The sequence below is a fragment of the Galeopterus variegatus genome, unplaced genomic scaffold (assembly GCF_000696425.1).
Source record: "Galeopterus variegatus unplaced genomic scaffold, G_variegatus-3.0.2 Scaffold380, whole genome shotgun sequence".
Lineage (NCBI taxonomy): Eukaryota > Metazoa > Chordata > Mammalia > Dermoptera > Cynocephalidae > Galeopterus > Galeopterus variegatus.
In genome coordinates this window covers 141343-156452 of record NW_007726491.1, presented here as the reverse complement: position 1 = coordinate 156452, position 15110 = coordinate 141343, and the positions used below count along the sequence as shown (strand labels likewise).

The 15110-nt window shown below is 35.7% G+C and overlaps 1 protein-coding gene across 2 annotated transcripts in view; it reads left to right on the top strand.

Moving 5' to 3' along the window:
* Positions 1-15110, top strand: part of ACAP2 (ArfGAP with coiled-coil, ankyrin repeat and PH domains 2) — a 139975-nt gene that overhangs the window by 37450 nt on the left and 87415 nt on the right. For both annotated transcript variants that reach the window (XM_008568140.1, XM_008568137.1), the window contains exons 2-3: positions 5828-5885; positions 14551-14670. In XM_008568140.1, coding sequence (XP_008566362.1) covers positions 5828-5885; positions 14551-14670 — 178 coding nt within the window. The remainder of the gene's footprint in view (positions 1-5827; positions 5886-14550; positions 14671-15110) is intronic.

The window sequence follows — 15110 nt, the reverse complement described above, 5'->3', positions numbered from 1 at the left end:
GGGGCCGGTCTCAAAAAGGAAAAAAAAAAAAAAAAAAAAATCATGAGGAAGAGAAAAATACACTTACAGTATAGTATACGTATTTATTGAAAAAATTATGTGTGTAAGTGGACCCATGCAGTTCAAACCTGTGGTCTTTGAGGGTCAACTGTACACAGAGAAGACTTTGAGAGAGATGACTGAAACTTGTTAATATAAAATCTGGTGAGGGTTTTCATGACTTACACATTTTTTTTTTCTTTCTTCTAAAACTCTGTTGAAAGCACAAGTGTGGGCCTAGAGGAAATCTTACTTGGGAGAGGAAAATCAAATCTATGTTCTAGCTTTCCTTTGAATGCTTATTCCAGAATAATAGAATGTTAGATCTTGAAGTAATGTTAAAGATGTCCCAGTCTGTTCCTCACCTTTGATGGATGAGAGAACTGAGGTTTGGAGACTTTAAATGGTTTTCTCAGGGACTCATATTAGTTGATAAAGAGTTAGACTAAAATTTTGGTTCCCATTTCTAGTTTGTTTTTCCTCTACTCTTTCTCATTATGGGACTGAATTTCTTGTGAATCTTGTCAGGTTTACTTAGTAGAGAAATCTGAGCAAATAGGAGCAATTATAACATTTCTAAGATAACATTTCTAAGATTTGGCAAAGAAAGACCTTTTAATATCATCCATTGAGACTTCTGAAAAAAACAAAGGCAGAGACTTTTAAAAAGGTGGTTTATTATTTTTATGTAATAAATAAACATTTAGAACCTTAGCTTTCCTGCATACTGTTTGCAGTATTGGTTCTCCTGTTTGTAGTCTCTTAGAGAAGTTAGACTCTACCTTGATAACCCTGGAAACCAAGTGGATTTTCAAATAGTATTTTGTCATATTATATAGTCCTCTGGCCTAGGTTAAAGTTATTAAGAAGCTAGGAGAAGACTCCAGTGTGTATTTGACATATGGTTTTTGGAAGGGAGCAAAAGTACTGAAGTGTTTTCTCTTAAAGGAAATTAGATTTGGTGTTTTATTTGATCATAGACCTGTTGTAACTTATTTCCCTCCTTTTTGAAACTATTTCAAATTCTTGTTGGAAGTATGTGATTACTGAATCTTATTACTGTTTTTTTACTGTGTGGCCCCATAAAATGAAGACAAAAAGATTGTGTATTTTCTTTAACACTATAAATATGAGGGTACTCCAAAAAGATCATGAATATATTTGTATTCTTTTAATTGTATTTTTCCATGAAAGTTTTGAAGTATCCTCGTAATTACAGTTGGTGTTCATTGATTATTTACTGTCAGACACTGTGCTCAAGTTTTCATATGTATTTTATTTATATTTTAGTTTTTGGCGGTTGGCTGGTATGGGGATCCGAACCCTTCACCCTGATGTTATCAACACTGCACTCTAGCCACCTGAGCTGACCAGCCAGCCCCTGAATACTCTTTTAAAAACAGTAGTGTAAAAAGTTTATTATTACACCAGGGATAAGCAATTATCTGGGCGGGGAGAGTTCTATTTTTGTGCTTTTCATAGAGTTTCATTTAATTCACAGCCAAAGTGAACACTATGTGATTAGAAGTGTCTCAGTGTTAACACTTGCTGCTGGATTTTTTGTTTGTTTTTTTGGCAGCTGGCTGGTGCTAGTTTTATGTTTTAACTGTTTTCTGAGTTGATCATAAAAAACTGTGGTGCAAGAATAGGTAAAAGAATGAAGGTGTTGTTATTATTAAAAATAAAATGCCTGTTTTTCTGAATTCTGGGCTTATTCAGCTTCAAGTCCTAACATTTATTTTCTTTTATGTATTTCTTTTTCTTTTTTTTTTTTTTTAATAAAGATGACCGGTTAGGGGATCTTAACCCTTGACTTGGTGTTGTCAGCACCATGCTCACCCAGTGAGCTAACCGGCCATCCCTATATGGGATCCGAACCCCTGGCCTTGGTATTATCAGCACCGCACTCTCCCGAGTGAGCCACAGGCCGGCCCTCTTTTATGTATTTCTTTTTCTTTTTTTTTTTTTTAATAAAGATGACCGGTTAGGGGATCTTAACCCTTGACTTGGTGTTGTCAGCACCATGCTCACCCAGTGAGCTAACCGGCCATCCCTATATGGGATCCGAACCCCTGGCCTTGGTATTATCAGCACCGCACTCTCCCGAGTGAGCCACAGGCCGGCCCTGTTTTATGTATTTCTTAAATGGATTTCATTCATGTTCTTATACCTGATCTTTATAGGGGTCAGCAAATCTTTTCTGAAAAGGGTCACGTGGTAGTAAATATTTTAGGCTTTGTGGGTCTTGTGGTCTTTCTTGTGACCACTCAACTTTGCTGATAGATACGCTGTGAAAGCTGCCATAGACAATATGGAAGTGAATGAGCTTGTCTGTGTTCCCATAAAACTTTATTTGTAGACACTGAAATTGGAGTTTAATGTAATTTTCCTGTGTCACAAAATATTTTTCTTTTAATTTTTTTTTCAACCACTTAAAAATGTGAAAACCATTTTGGCTCATGGGCTGTATAAAAACAGGTTACAGGCCAGACTTGACTTCCTGTTAGTAGTTTACTGACTCTTATATCTGCTGATTGCCTTCTCTCTTCTCTCGTTTCTTTTAACACAAGGCCCTTATTATTTATTTTCTGCTTTGCTTATTTTGCTTCTTAATCATATATTTTCTTTCTTTCATTGTTAATGTGTGTGTAATTTGATTTTCCTTTTATAAAATTTTAAGCTATTGAGGTTAGGAGACTATAATTTTGGCATCTTTAATGCCTTGCACATTTATACAAGTTATATGCTTAGTAAATATTTGGGAGAGTTGCAGAGAAATAATATCTGTTATTCAGTATTTGAAGTACTGTTGTATAGATTGCTTTATTTCATTTATTAACTTATTTATTAAACACATGTTCCAGAATGGTTTTATCGCCTTAATGAGTAGAAGTAGTGGGGAGTCAAAACTTATCTCAGAGTGCCAGGGGTGAGATAAAGGAGAGAAAGAAGCTGTTAACTGATCATGTACTTTGTGTCTGATTCTGTGGTCAATGATTTGGACAGTCCTTCATTTAATCTTTACAACTCTTAAATAGATATTTCTGTACTCATTTAATAGATGAAAAACTTCAATATTTTAAGCTTAGATAAGTGGAGCAGAATTTGAACTAAGACCAAATGCTTTTTATATTAAAAAATATTCAATAATGAACAAGGCTACCTTAGACATTAGCTATTTGCCTGTTGCCACAAATTTTCACATATAGCTTAGAAGATCAATGACAGATTTTTTTAAAAAGAGAAGGTGGAATATTGAATTGAAGGACCTTCAAAAAAACTTTCAGATTCTCCCACACCTCGCTCAGCCAGTGAGCGGGAACCGGTCTGTATGTGGGATCTGAACCCTCGGCGGGAGCGCCACCGCGCTTCCCAAGCGGCGCACTGTAGCAGTGTGCCACCGGGCCAGCCCAAAAGGCTATATTTTTAAATGGCAGGTAGAAAACAGACACTTTTTGTCTTGTACATACCTTTCTTTAAAAGTATTGTTGGTGATAATACCAAGGTCACAGGTTCGAATCCTGTACTGTCCAGCTGCCAACCCCCCCAAAACAAAAAACCCATAAAGTTTCTATCAAACTATAAGTATGTGTTTAGTAGAAAGCAGTGATTAAATCTTAAACTGGTTATTTCAACTGTTTTGCTTGAAAGAAATTGAAAACTGAATCAAGATAAATTAAATATAGATTAAAAATGTAAATGAAGAGAGTATCTGACAGCTAAACACCATTGAGTTTCTTCTTTGACTCAACATACACTTTGAGTGTCTGCAAAGCAATGGGAGCTCAGACTAGGGAGAAAAGTGAGCAATGATAGAAATAGGCATCGGGTACTGTAGGGGCACAGCAGGGGTATGCCATCCAGCCTGAGTGGGTGAGGAGAGAGGTTCCAAGAGGACCCACCTCTTGGAGAGGTGATGTCTGAACTTATTTCTTTAACCCCTTTATTAGCTTTAAAAATTACTTAAAAATGGATTGGCAAGCTTCCAGCCTATTACAAAGAGATATATTTGTTCTCATGTGTGAATTAAATTTTAAATGATGAGTAGGTGAATGTAGTAAAGGCAAATGTGAAAGGAAATGTTTCCTAGGTTAAGGGAACAATGTATAGTTTGAAAAACACTGCCAAAGAAAATGACAAACTTTTAGTTGGGGAGAAGTATTTTCATTCCTATGCTGTGGAGATATAGTACCTCCCATTTTCTTGACCATATATAAAGTATCTCATTTTATAATAGGCATCTCTTTACTGAGTATATTTATTTTCTTATTTTGGAGATCTAAAAACTTATTAAAAATAAGTGTTACCAAATGGAGAAGTACAATCACAAGCTGATAAAGTGATTATTCAAAGGTCATACAGAGGTGAATCTTAGCTTTGCTGCCTAACTGAGAATATCTTACTCACTGTTCAAAATAGCTTTTTGGGTGGCTTGTCCCCCACTATTATCTGATTAAAATAAATTTTGTTTAATTCTTAAGATAGCTATTGGAAAATTGCTAGTTTATCAAGTAGATATATGAAAATGGTACAGATGACCTAAACTAGATGAGTTACATTTTGTTATCCATTGCTTTTAAGTGTGAAATCTTATTATCCTTAAAGCTTTTAGTTGCTGCTATTTTGTTTCAGGCAAATTTCCAATTTTGGGATGTTGCCCTGTAGTATGATATTAAATGCTAACTAGTCCTATAATTTTATCACTTCCTTTTGTCAGTAAGATTATCTGGCTTATTTATTTTTTGCTTTTTATATAATCTAAACTTTGCTAATTTTTCTGTATAAAAATTGTATTATTGGGGGCCGGCCCGGTGGCGCACTGGGTAGTGCGCCGCTTGGGAAGCGCGGCGGCGCTCCCGTTCGAGGGTTCGGATCCCACATACAGACCGGCTCCCGCTCACTGGCTGAGCGAGGCGCGGGAAGCAACACCGAGGCTTGCGATCCCGTTGCCGGTCCCCGGTCCGGTACGGGGGCAACACTGAGGGTTGCGATCCGTTGCCGGACACGGAAAAAAGACAAAAGACAAAAAAAAAAAAAAATTGTATTATTAGAAGAAGTGAGACTCAACTTTATTAGTGTTAGGTGCTGATTTTTAAAAAATATTTTGGAAACAAAATGATGCATTAAACAAGGGTAATATTTTTCTGAGCTGTTTCTAAAAGTAAAAGCTTTTCTTTTGGTTCCCAGCAATGTTTTGCTGTTTGGTTGCACATGCTTTCTTGTCTAGAAATCTGATTCTTTGTAAGGCTCAACTTTTAGAATTTCTTATTCATTAAAAAAATATGCTTGGGCCGGCCCCGTGGCGCACTCGGGAGAGTGCAGCGCTGGGAGCGCAGCGACGCTCCCGCCGTGGGTTCGGATCCTATATAGGACTGGCCGGTGTGCTCACTGGCTGAGCGCGGTGTGGACGACATCAAGCCAAAGGGTTGCGATCCCCTTACCGGTCACGAAAAAAAAAAAAAAAAAAAAAAAAAAAGCTTAACTGTTCTCATTAGTGTTATTAATTTGAATTATATTAATGGTTTGAATAAATCAGCCTAATGTGTTTTCTCATTGTCCTAAGCAATAATTGTATTATCCGTTGTATTGCATAATTATAAAATATTCATACTTCATTCTAATATAATTCTTTATGTAAAGTGTAATTTTAAAAAATTAGTCTTGTTACAAAAAGATTAAAGGGTAATTTTTAAGCATCCATATCTATCTTTTCAATTAGAGTTATTTTCAAGAGTAAATTATACATTGAAACAAATGAAATAACTTATTTTATAATTAATTTTTCTAGGGCTGCTTTGGAAGAAGTAGAAGGAGATGTGTCAGAATTGGAACTAAAGCTTGATAAGGTAAATTTTATGTTTTTAACTTTTTAAAACATTAATTCTTACGGGCTGGCTGGTTTGCTCAATTGGTTGGAATTTGGTGCTGATAACACCACAGTCCAGGATTCTTCCCTGTACCAGTCAGCTGCCAAATAAACAAATAAACAAACAAAAAAACATTAATTTTTTTTTTTATAAATAACAATTAGTATCTATAATACTAGGTGGTTCACATTACTTTTTAATCTCTATGAGGGAAGTGCTGTTATTACCTGATTTTACACATGAGGAAATAAAGGCTAGAGACATCAGGTAGCTTGTTCAAAGTCAAAGTGCCAGAGCAAGAATTTGAATCCATGTCTGATTTCAAAGCTCACTAAATGTCCTTTAAATTATTGGAAGTAAAAACCATGTCTGATTTCAAAGCTCACTAAATGTCCTTTAAATTATTGGAAAAAAAAAAAAAAAAAAAAAAAAAGAAAAAACAGTACAAAAGTTAAAAAAAATTATTCGAAATTTGTTTTTGTCTTCTCCATCAAAAAATTTCTTCTTTTTTATGCTTAATGTATTTTATACATAATCTGACCATTCTTGTTTATAAATTTGAGTGTGCCCAGGTACATATATAAATACAATTAAAGTGTTTATTCCATTTTAAAGCTATAAATGTTTAATATATACTTAATAATTGATATGGTTATATTCTATGTAAAGGTAAATGTACATTGATTTTCACTTCCTATATTAATTATTGTTAATTTTTGTGTGTGTGTCTATCCAAGAAGCATTGTCTGCTATATACCAGGCAGAAATATTGTAATGAGTAAGAAGACATGGTTTCTGATTCATTTGTTCAGATATGCTTCTGTAACCATTGTTCACTGAAATATCTCTCTAAATTTCTGGAGATAAGTCAGATTCATCTATTTGAAATACCTTGTCTGAAAGTAATTTCCTACTTATATAGTTATTATTGTCAGTGGTATTGCTGTGTAAAGCAGTGCATCTCAATCCTTCCTATGCATAGGGATCACGTCAGGATCTTATCTTGTGAAAATACAGATTCTGATTCAGTAGCTAGGGGTAACTGAGATTCTGTGTTTCTAACCAGATTTCAGGTGATACTCGTGCTCTTGGCCCATGGACCACACTTTGAGTAGCAAGGATATAAAATTAGGCTGAGAGTTTTCAAATGTTTTGAAATCACAAAACATACATACTCATGTAATATGTATGCATACGTATGTATATAATATGCATGCATATAGTATAGAACATGAAGCAGTAGTATTAGGTATATAAAACAAATTAATTCAAAAATTTAGAAAATATTTAGTAATAAATTATTTTTGTATAGTATTCTATAATGTTTAAAGCCATGTAATACATAGTATCTTTTTGATTTTTACAACAATCCTGTGGGGTAGGTAGGACAAATGTTAGTATTCCCATTTTATAGATGAGGATACCAAAGCCCAGGAAAGCAAAGGAGACTTGCTTCAAATCACAAAGTTAGGCATGGCAGAAACAGAGTTAGAACCCTTATGTTTTTATTATTAGTTCAGTGCTCTTCTTGTGCACCACTGTACTTCAGGATTCATGTTGGGAGAGCACATGCCACTTCGAAATTTCCTGAGGAACACTAACAAGCTTCCAGGCAAGTGTTTTTAAAAAGTTGACATTTTGGGTCGGCCCGGTGGCGCACTGGATAGTGCGCCGCTTGGGAAGCGCGGCGGCGCTCCCGTCTGAGGGTTCGGATCCCACATACAGACCGGCTCCCGCTCACTGGCTGAGCGAGGCGCGGGAGCAACGCCGAGGCTTGCGATCCCGTTGCCGGTCCCGGTCCGGTACGGGGGCAACACTGAGGGTTGCGATCCGGTGCCGGACATGGAAAAAAGAAAAAAAAAAAAAAAAAATAAAATAAAAAGTTGACATTTTAATTTTGGGTGAGAATATTATTTTCAAATACCTTCCTTTATTTTCTACTTAAATATTATATGTATGGGCATTTTATTACTATTTTATTATTATTTTTTTTATTTTTACTGTGAGTTATTACATTTATTTTCAAGTACTCTTTGAAACAAAGTTTTAAACCCTTGAGGTAGACAACATAGAAGGGCAAAGCTTTTTAAAAAAAGAACCACAGAGTGGTATAATAAGGATATCTATCCTTTTTGGGTAGAACTGCATTTAAATCATATGAAACATGGGTGAGGAGAACCTCAAAATTTAAAGTACCTAAACAAATAGAACCCACTGACAACGTTTTAGCTCATGATTTTGCTTTTATAAATGGCTCTTTTTTTTTTCTTTATATCATTTGGTTGGGGTCGGGGCACATTGGGTAGAGTCTTAAAACCAAAAGATTAAAATCTAAAGCAAGTTATTGGGGCTTGCTGGTTGGTTAAAGTTTGGATCCCTGTACCAGCCAGCTGCCAAAAAATAAACAAAAATAAAACAAGTTATTAATAAATTGCCATTCAGTTCTGAAAACTCTAAGCCCATTCTAGAGTTTGTCTTACCCAAAGAACTACCAAGGGCATTGTGGAAACTTGACAGCTTTTGAAATATCATCTATCTTCCTCTTCCCCCGAAAGTTCTATAGTTACTTTTATATTTCTCTGTTTTAAGACCTTGATCTTTTATAAAATGTACCTCTCCCAAATTCTTAAGCAATTATGTCATTTTTTACTTTAGAGCTATGGAGAGTTAACATAGAGAAGAGAGACTGAGAGGAGCAAGAAATGGTTGTTATTGAAGGTGATGGCATTAAAGGACTAATAGGGAGGAAGGCTTTCCCCAAGACTAGTTTGTGATTTCATAACTTTGTGCATGGCAAGTTCCACCTACAGTATCACTGTAAATTATTCCAGTGACAGGTTAAACTAGCTTGATGACTTAGCTTATATTTATTTTGCTTATAATGTATGTTACCAGTAGTTAAATTCTTTCTGGTGAATAACGCTGCATGAATGGCATTGCTCTACTGGGTCCAATTATTTATGCATTCTGCTGGTTGTTCTAGCGTTAGATATAATTTCTGTATCTGTTGCATCTTCTGACTGGTATGCTTGTTCTCTGTTTATTGAGCAGATACGCTTTAAATCTCAGCTCAAGTACTAGCAAACTTTGGCTCTTTTTCTTGTATTTTATTGTTTCTTGCATGTACTTCCATTTAAACTATTATAATATTGCAATTTTTGGTTTGTAGCATAGCTTAGTAGTTGAGAGCACAAAGCCTGGAGCTTCTTGGGTTTGAATCTGGCTCTATGACTTACTAGCTGTATGTTCTTGGGCAAGGTCCTCAGCCTTTCTGTGCCTCTGTTTCTTCATCTTCAAAGTGGGGAAAATAAGAGTATCTATCTCATAGGCTTATTATGAGAATAAGGTGAGATAATGCATGTAAAATGCTTAGCACAGTTCTAGGCACATGGTAAATTATAAATAAAAATTAATGATGCTGCTTTCTCTTCCACAGACTGTTAGCTCCTTGAAGACAAGAGGCTGCCTTTAAAAGAAAAAAAATCCCTCATTTGTTGTGCACTTATTATGTACAAAGTCACATGTTTTACTTATATATTTTTTTAGCCTTTGCAACATTGTTGTACAGTTTGTATTATCATCAATTTACACATGAGAAAGTGAGAATTAGAGAGAATGTTACCTACTCAAGGATAGTCAGTAAGTTGTATTCCTAACATCTGGCATAGTACCTATGACATAGTAATCACTTAGTAAAAAATTGTTGAATGAATTAGGGCCACTAGTTTGACGATTTTAACTGAATTGACAGTCACTCTTACTCTTAGGTAAAAATCTTCCATTTTTGTAGGCTTATATTGTTCAGTTATAGTCTCATTCATCACCGTCATCTAATAAGGATTTTGACAGCTGGCAAAATCTCTTTCTCTCCCTCTTTCTCTCTCTTTTTCTCTCCCTTTCTCACTCCCCATCACCGAGTCAGTCCTTTCTCCTGGATAGCTTCAGTGTATATTTGGTTCTGCAATATAGCCATTTCATTTTCTCTCTAACTCCTGTGATAGTGACCTCTATTCTGATTCTGATTCTTATTTTCAGGACCATATTCTATGCCTCATCATTCACAGTTCTAATCTCTGAAATCTGGAATGCTAATATCCTACTTTCTGACTTGAGTCTCCAGTCCTTCCAGTTCTCAGCCTCACTACTGCTTCTGTTCCTCAAGCTTACCTAGATCTCTGATCTTTCGATCCATCTACTTGTGATATTTCAGATTACTTATAGTCACTTCCATGTACATTTTTTGGTAATTTTTTTTATTGAGATAAAATTCACCTAACATAAAACCCGTTTCAAAGTGTATAATTTACTGATTTTTAGTATAGTTGCAGTATTGTGTAACCATCCCTCTATCTAATTCCAAAGTATTTCCATCTCCCCCAAAAGAAACCCTATACCTGTTAGCAGTCACTCCCTTTCTCTTCCCTTTGGCAACCTTATCTACTTTCTGTCTCTATGAATTTGCCTATTCTGAACATTTCATATAAATGGTATATGCAACTTTTGGCCCTTTGTGACTGGCTTTTTTCACTTAGCATAATGTTTTAAAGGTTCAGCCATATTGCAGCACGTATCAGTACTTTTTATGGCTGAATAATATGCATTGTATGGATATGCCACATTTTGTTTATCTTTTCATCTGTTGATGGACATTTGGGTTGTTTCTCTTTTTTGGCTATTATGAATAATAATGCTATGAACCCTTTCAGTCTAAATTTTATTACATTATTATTTCTCTTCAAGGACCTTCATTTCCCTACTCTACACAATTCTCACTATGTTAAGTCTAACCATCTATATTATCTGCCCCATATCTGGGCTAGGAGAAGTTACACAATTGGTGGAGCTACACATTCTTGGAATTCTTGATGCAAAGTAATTTTTTCAAAACCCAATCAAGGTTTCTCTCTTGTTACCTTTCCCAGCTCTTAATACTTCACTGTTTTCTCAAGATTTACCACTTTGTTCTTTATTCTTAGCAGATGACCTTGCCTTTTTCTTTTGCTTGGTGAGAATGACTTTATTTCTTGCTCCTCAATCTAGAAACTTCACTGAATCTGTTCTTATCTTTTTTGTTTTCCTCCCATTTGAGTGATAAAAGTATCCCTTTTCCTATGCAATTCCAAACTCACTACCTCCTCAGGACTTTGCTTTAGTTAACTCTTTCCTTTCCCTTCTCTACCATCTCTATATCTTAAGTAGATAAAGATGTTCAAGTTTGTTTCTTACTAAATTTGTTTCTTTAAAAAACCTTTAAAAAGCCGAGAAAACCTCCCATTTTACAAGGAAGCACAAATCTCTATTGAGTAATTACTATGTGCCAATGACAGTTTGTGCTAAGATCTTTATGTGCATTATTTTGCCCCTTTATAGTAACCTTATATGGTTTAGTGCCATTACTGTGTATCACACAGAAGAAATGGAAGTTTGTTGAATTAAGGTCACTTAGGCTTATGGTATAGCAGAGCAGGGTTTGAACTTAAGCAGACTGAGAACCCTGTGTTTTTAACCATAATGTTATACTATTAATCTGCCACTCTTTCTGTTTTTATGGAAACTTTTAATTATTTTTGAATTATTTAATTTGTTGAATAATATCACTGATGCAGTACAAAATTCAAAGGTAAGAAAGTGTGTACTTAGTGAAAATCAGTCATCTTCTAATCTCTTTCCTAGATGAGTGCACTGGACTAGTTTCTTGTGTGTCCTTCCAGGAATTTTCTAAACATATAGAAGATTATATGTATTTGTACTCTTCAGTGCAAATGACTCTCCTCGTTCCAACAAAAATATTAGAACAGTTCCACATTTTGATTTTTCTCCTAATATATTTTGGATGATGTTATTTGTTACTAATTACAGAGCTGTCTCACATTTTTTTTAAAGGCTGAATTGTATTACATTGTATGGATATATCCTAATTTATTTATCCAGTTGTCTACTGATGGACATTTAGATTGCTACTGATATTTTACTGTGACTGCAATGAAAACACGTGTCATGAGGCTTATGTGTAAATATATCTGCATGATACATTTTTAAAAGTGAAATTGCTAAATTAGAGGGTATGTGTGTTTTAAATTTTGATAGCTCTTGCTAAATTGCCTCCTATAGAAATTTTTCCAGTTTGCATTCCTGCCAACAATGTATGAGAGTGCTTGTTTCCCCATACCTACCCTTTCCAAAACAGCATGTTATCAAACTTTTTGATTTTTGCTGTTCTATAAAAAATAGTAATTTCTGCTTCTTTTATTATGAGTGAGATTAAATATCTTTCCATGGGTTGAAGATGGATTTTTTTTTTTTTCTCGGAATTCTCTGTATGTGTCTGTCACTAATTTTTTCTAGTAGATGGTTGGATTTTCAAAATGATTTGTATGCCTTTAAAGTAGAGAAATTAGTCCCTTGTGATTTGTTAGTAATATTGTTTTCCCATATTGTTGTCTTTTTACTACATTTATTGTTTTTTTCTTATAGAAATGTTTTTTTTTTTTGTCTTTTTTTCCGTGTCCGGCAACGGATCGCAACCCTCAGTGTCGCCCCCGCACCGGACCGGGACCGGCAAGGGGACCGCAACCCCCGGTGTCGCCCCCGCCCCGGACCGGGCCCGGCAACGGGACCGCAACCCTCGGTGTCGCTCCCGCGCCTCGCTCAGCCAGTGAGCGGGAACCGGTCTGTATGTGGGATCCGAACCCTCGGGCGGGAGCGCCGCCGTGCCTCCCAAGCGGCGCACTATCCATTGCGCCACCGGGCCGGCCCCAGAAATGTTTTATTTTTATCAAAAATATTTATCAATTTCTTCTTTTCTATGGCTTTTGAGGCTTGTATTCTTCTCAGAAAGCCCTTTCCCCCCCTACTTTGAGATTATTTTTAAAAAACAAAACAAAACAAAAACCTGTTTTCTCCTAGTTTGCTGATTTCATTTTTTATGTTATGGTTTTTTTGGGGGGGGGGGGCGGCGGTGCAGCTGGCTGGTACAGGAATCAAACCCTGGACATTTTTCATGTTTAAATCTTTATTCCACCTGAAATTAATTTGGGGCTTGGAATCCAACTTAGTTTCTTTCTTTCTTTTTTCCCCTTCAGTTGACTATTCAATGTCCCTGATGTCATTTATTGGATAATTTCTTCCCTCACTTACTGGAATATTACTGTAATCAAATACTGCATATCTGTATCTGTTTCTTGACTCTGAATTCCATGCTGTTGATCAGTTTGTTTATTCACATTTACTACCTGACTTTTAATTACTGCACCTTTATACAATATGTTTATATCATATAGACTAATGTTCCCACCTCATTTTCAAATATTATTTTGCTTGCCTTGCATGTTGGTTATTCCATGTGAACTTTAGAATTAATTCTTATGGCAAGACATCTTATTTTATTTTATTTTGTGAATAGCAAACTATTTGGAAGGCTTATTTCTGTCAGCATTTCTCATAGTGGGTTTTGTGGAACATTGGTCAAATGAGAAGGTTTCCTCTGAAGAGAATTCCATGGTCAAATATTTTTGGGAAGCACTGCATATTGTACCTCCTCTCTTGGGTGCGTATTAATATACCAAAAACTCTTAAAAGTTTAGCAATATCTTGTGTTAACTTTTCTAGGAATCCTTCCCTGATCTCCACAGTCCTGGCTAGGTGGTCTTTGTTCACTCATGCATGGTTTTGTTCTAACTGTTGTGTTTGTGCTCTACGAAATTTATCTGCTTTTCTACTGGTTATAATTAGCTCCTTGAGAGCAGAGATTATGTTTTAAATTTCTGTTCCTCTAGACCTTAGAGCAACAGTTTTAAATTATACTCTTGAGATCCTTTAGGAGTTTTCTCAAGTTTTTCTCAGCTCTGTATCCTTTTCTTGGTGTCCACCCTGGCCACCCCTTTTTATACCTTTCCATCCTTCATCTATAGCAGCTCCACTTTTGTTTGTTTTTTAATATTTGACATTCACTCAAGATTTTGTTTAAAAAAATGCTCTGTGTCTGAATGAAAGAAAGGAAAGAAAGAAGAAAGAAATGAAGAAAGGAAAGGAAAAAAGAAAGGGAGAGAGGAAGGGAATGAAAGCAAAGAAGGAAGAGAAGGATGAAAGAAAGAGAGAAAGAAAGAAAGAAAAACTCAGTCCTAAGGCTTAGCACAATACCTAGAACAGTAGGCACTGGAGAAGTATTTCTTTAAATAAGTGGTGGATTAGTAAATTCAGTCATCTGCTTTGATAGAATGATATTGAAATGTTCAGCATGACTAACCCACCACACCAGTTTACTTACCTTTCCTTCAGCATACCACAGTTTTAAATAAAATTTAAATGTCTTTTTATCATATTGCTTGCTTACCCTTTCTTTCTTCTGGGAGCTGCTTTTAAAATTTTTATGGAGTTAATTTATGGGATTGAATTTGACTTGATAAAATGGCTTGTTGTTGTTGTCAGACAGCCTTGATCCTGAAAGGTCAACGTTTTCAGTATAGCTGTCCTATGAATTTACTTTATAAACCAAATGAAAAAGGAATAATTTTCAATTAATATATTTTGGGTTTATCGTTGAAACAATTTATCTCACCTAAGTTAACTCTTGTGGTTACTGCTAACACTTGTTCAAGTCATTTGTAAAGTTATTTTCAACCTGATGTAAATTTTTCTTTTTCAGCTTGTGAAACTTTGTATTACAATGATTGATACTGGAAAAGCCTTTTGTGTTGCAAATAAACAGTTCATGAATGGGATTCGAGACCTGGCTCAGTATTCTAGTAATGATGCTGTAATTGAGGTTAGTATTATTAAAATTACAGTTAAAAGGATAACTGCAACAAGACATTAAAGAATTATGCATCCATTTAGTTTATTAATAGTTATAATGATACTTTAAATTAGAAATAGAAAAGCTCGGGCCGACCCGGTGGCGCACTGCTATAGTGCACCGCTTGGGAAGCGCGGCGGCACTCCCGCCGAGGGTTCGGATCCCACATGCAGACCGGTTCCCGCTCACTGGCTGAGCGAGGCGCGGGAGCAACACCTAGGGCTGCGATCCCGTTGCCGGTCCCGGTCCGGTACGGGGGCGACACTGAGGGTTGCGATCTGTTGCCGGACACGGAAAAAAACAAAAAAAAAAAAAAGAAAAAAAAAAAAAAAAAAAAAAGAAATAGAAAAGCTTTCTCCCCTTGGTACTATCTTGTATAGTCCTGTTTTACAGGGGGGTGGCCTGTATAG